The sequence below is a fragment of the Lucilia cuprina genome, chromosome 5 (genome assembly GCF_022045245.1).
Source record: "Lucilia cuprina isolate Lc7/37 chromosome 5, ASM2204524v1, whole genome shotgun sequence".
Classification (NCBI taxonomy): Eukaryota; Metazoa; Arthropoda; class Insecta; order Diptera; family Calliphoridae; genus Lucilia; species Lucilia cuprina.
The window spans coordinates 44,147,765-44,149,985 of NC_060953.1; the positions used below are offsets into that span (position 1 = coordinate 44,147,765).

At 31.5% G+C, this 2,221-nt stretch overlaps 1 protein-coding gene across 1 annotated transcript in view; it reads right to left on the minus strand.

Annotated features, from left to right (window-relative positions):
- LOC111683383 (basic proline-rich protein) overlaps positions 1 to 1,519 on the minus strand; it is a 2,464-nt gene extending 945 nt beyond the window's left edge. The window contains exons 1-2 of the mRNA XM_046952486.1: positions 1,329 to 1,519; positions 4 to 324 (exon numbers count right to left, since the gene is read on the minus strand). Of these exons, the coding sequence (XP_046808442.1) occupies positions 4 to 324; positions 1,329 to 1,331 (324 nt within the window). The 5' untranslated portion in view covers positions 1,332 to 1,519. The remainder of the gene's footprint in view (positions 1 to 3; positions 325 to 1,328) is intronic.
- Positions 1,520 to 2,221: the final 702 nt, after the last annotated feature.

The following is a 2,221-nucleotide window of genomic DNA, read 5'->3' on the forward strand; positions in this document are numbered from 1 at the left end:
AGCTGGAGATGGTCCAAAACCGGGCGATGTACCAGGTCTACCAGGTTGAGGTCCAGCTGGAGATGGTCCAAAACCGGGCGAGGCACCAGGTCTACCGGGTTGAGGTCCAGCTGGTGATGGTCCAAAACCAGGCGATGGACCGGATGGTTGTTGTCCTGCTGGTTGGTAGTCATCATCTATACCATTACCTGAGGGAGGTTGGGGAAATGGCACTGTGGGCAATTTATAGTGGTAACCATCTTCTTGCAAATCAGTGTCTAAATGTGAGACATCAGCATGGACACTGACAGCTGCCAAAAGCGCTAGCAGCGAGACGAATAATTTCTATAAAGAGAGAATAATGAGAAATGTTAAATTAGGGAAATGTAAAAGAATCAATTTTTATAAATTTTCTAAAAGGATTTTTCAACAAAATTTGATCCTTGACCCATTGACCTATAATTTTGTCATTATTTCTCAATTGTTTTTTTTTTTCTTTTTTATTTTGAAACTGTCACCACAAATCGTTAGTGAGTTTTTTGTTCAGTCATAAATTTCACTTAAGTTATTGCACTCATAACTTTATTAAGATTTTTATCTTCTTCGAAACCAAATGCAAATTCAAAATAGAAATATTTATTATCTAATGACTGCATTAAATACACAAATGATGCCATCATCATCATCAGCAGCAGCGTCTGATGAATCTTACACAAAAAAACACAAAAAATCCAAAAGTATTTGTCAGCATGAATTATAAACCCTTTTTTTGTGGATATATAATAACAACAAAATACTGTTGAAATTATCATTAAATCACTTCTTTACACAATTGCAACCGTTAGAAAGAAAATTTGGATTTGAAAACTACGAAAAAAACACACAATATCCAAAACGAAACTGTTGCAGTTTTGACTGAACAGCAAAAATGAAGAAAAAAAAACTTAGTCACGACTTTGGATGATGGGTTACTTGTTGTTGTGTGGAACCAAGTACTAATAAATTCAAGTACTGCAAAAATAACAAATTCTCATTATTTATTGTATTTAACTAGCTGAATGACTAACTGTCTGTCTGATAGTCTACAAGACTGTAGTATTTTTTTCGGATTTTCTTTGCTTAGATCTCATAGGGATTTTGTAATATTTACTTTATAGATTATTAAATGCGTTTATTTGATTGTCTTTAACTTGAGTCTGTTTTTGTTTAATTTTTTAACTTTTTGCACACACACAATAAATGACATCTTAAAATTACAACACTCTTGGTTGCTGAGGTTAATCTTTTATGAGATTTATTCTTGTAATTCTATTTATTTATTTTTTCAACTAATTTGATTCTTCACTCACCATTTTATTTACTTTTTTTCAAATATTCTTATTTTTTACTTCTTCTATAGATTTTTATTAAAACTTTATAAAATCTTAAAAAAGATTTTGTTTTTATTTTTTCGTATTTTATGAAAAAAATCGTCTAATTACAACCGTCCTCGTTTAGTGTGCTGTTGTCTGTTTAAGCTGAAATTTTTGAATGATGCACTAAAGTTCTCCCTTCGCCACTTTTATATAAAATCCGTCATAAGGAATTTCCGAAATAAAAAAAAAATTAAAAACAAAAAAAATCTACTAGATACAACTACACATGAGCGACAACGGGCTAGCTCAATACACAACACAGTAACATCCACAATTTTTATAGCGCATGAAAAGAAGCTGAAACAAAGTAAAAAAAACACAAACTTATTAATAGTAAAAACACAAACTGTTTTTTTAGTATTTGTTGTTTTTGTTTAACTTTTTATTTGTATATTTTATCGCTAGACCAGAGATGAGCAGGTGAGAGCTTTTATGAAGCACTATTTTGCGAATTTTACTCATATGATAGTCTGGTTTGTAGTCTAGTCTTTAGTCAAGCCCTTAGTTTAGTTTTTAAATTAGTCTATAGTCTAGTCTACAGTCTAGTCTAAAATCTAGTCTATTTAGACTAGACTATAGACTGGACTATACCTAGACTATAGCTTAGACATCAGACTAGACTATAGACTAGAATGTAAGCTAGTCTATAGTCTATTCTATAGTCTAGTCTATAGTCTATTCTATAGTCTAGTCTATAGTCTAGTCTATAGTGTAGTCTTTAGTCTAGTCTATAGTCTAGTCTATAGTCTAGTCTTTAGTCTAGTCTATAGTCTAGTCTATAGTCTAGTTTATAGTCTAGTCTATAGTCTAGTCTATAGTCTAGTCTA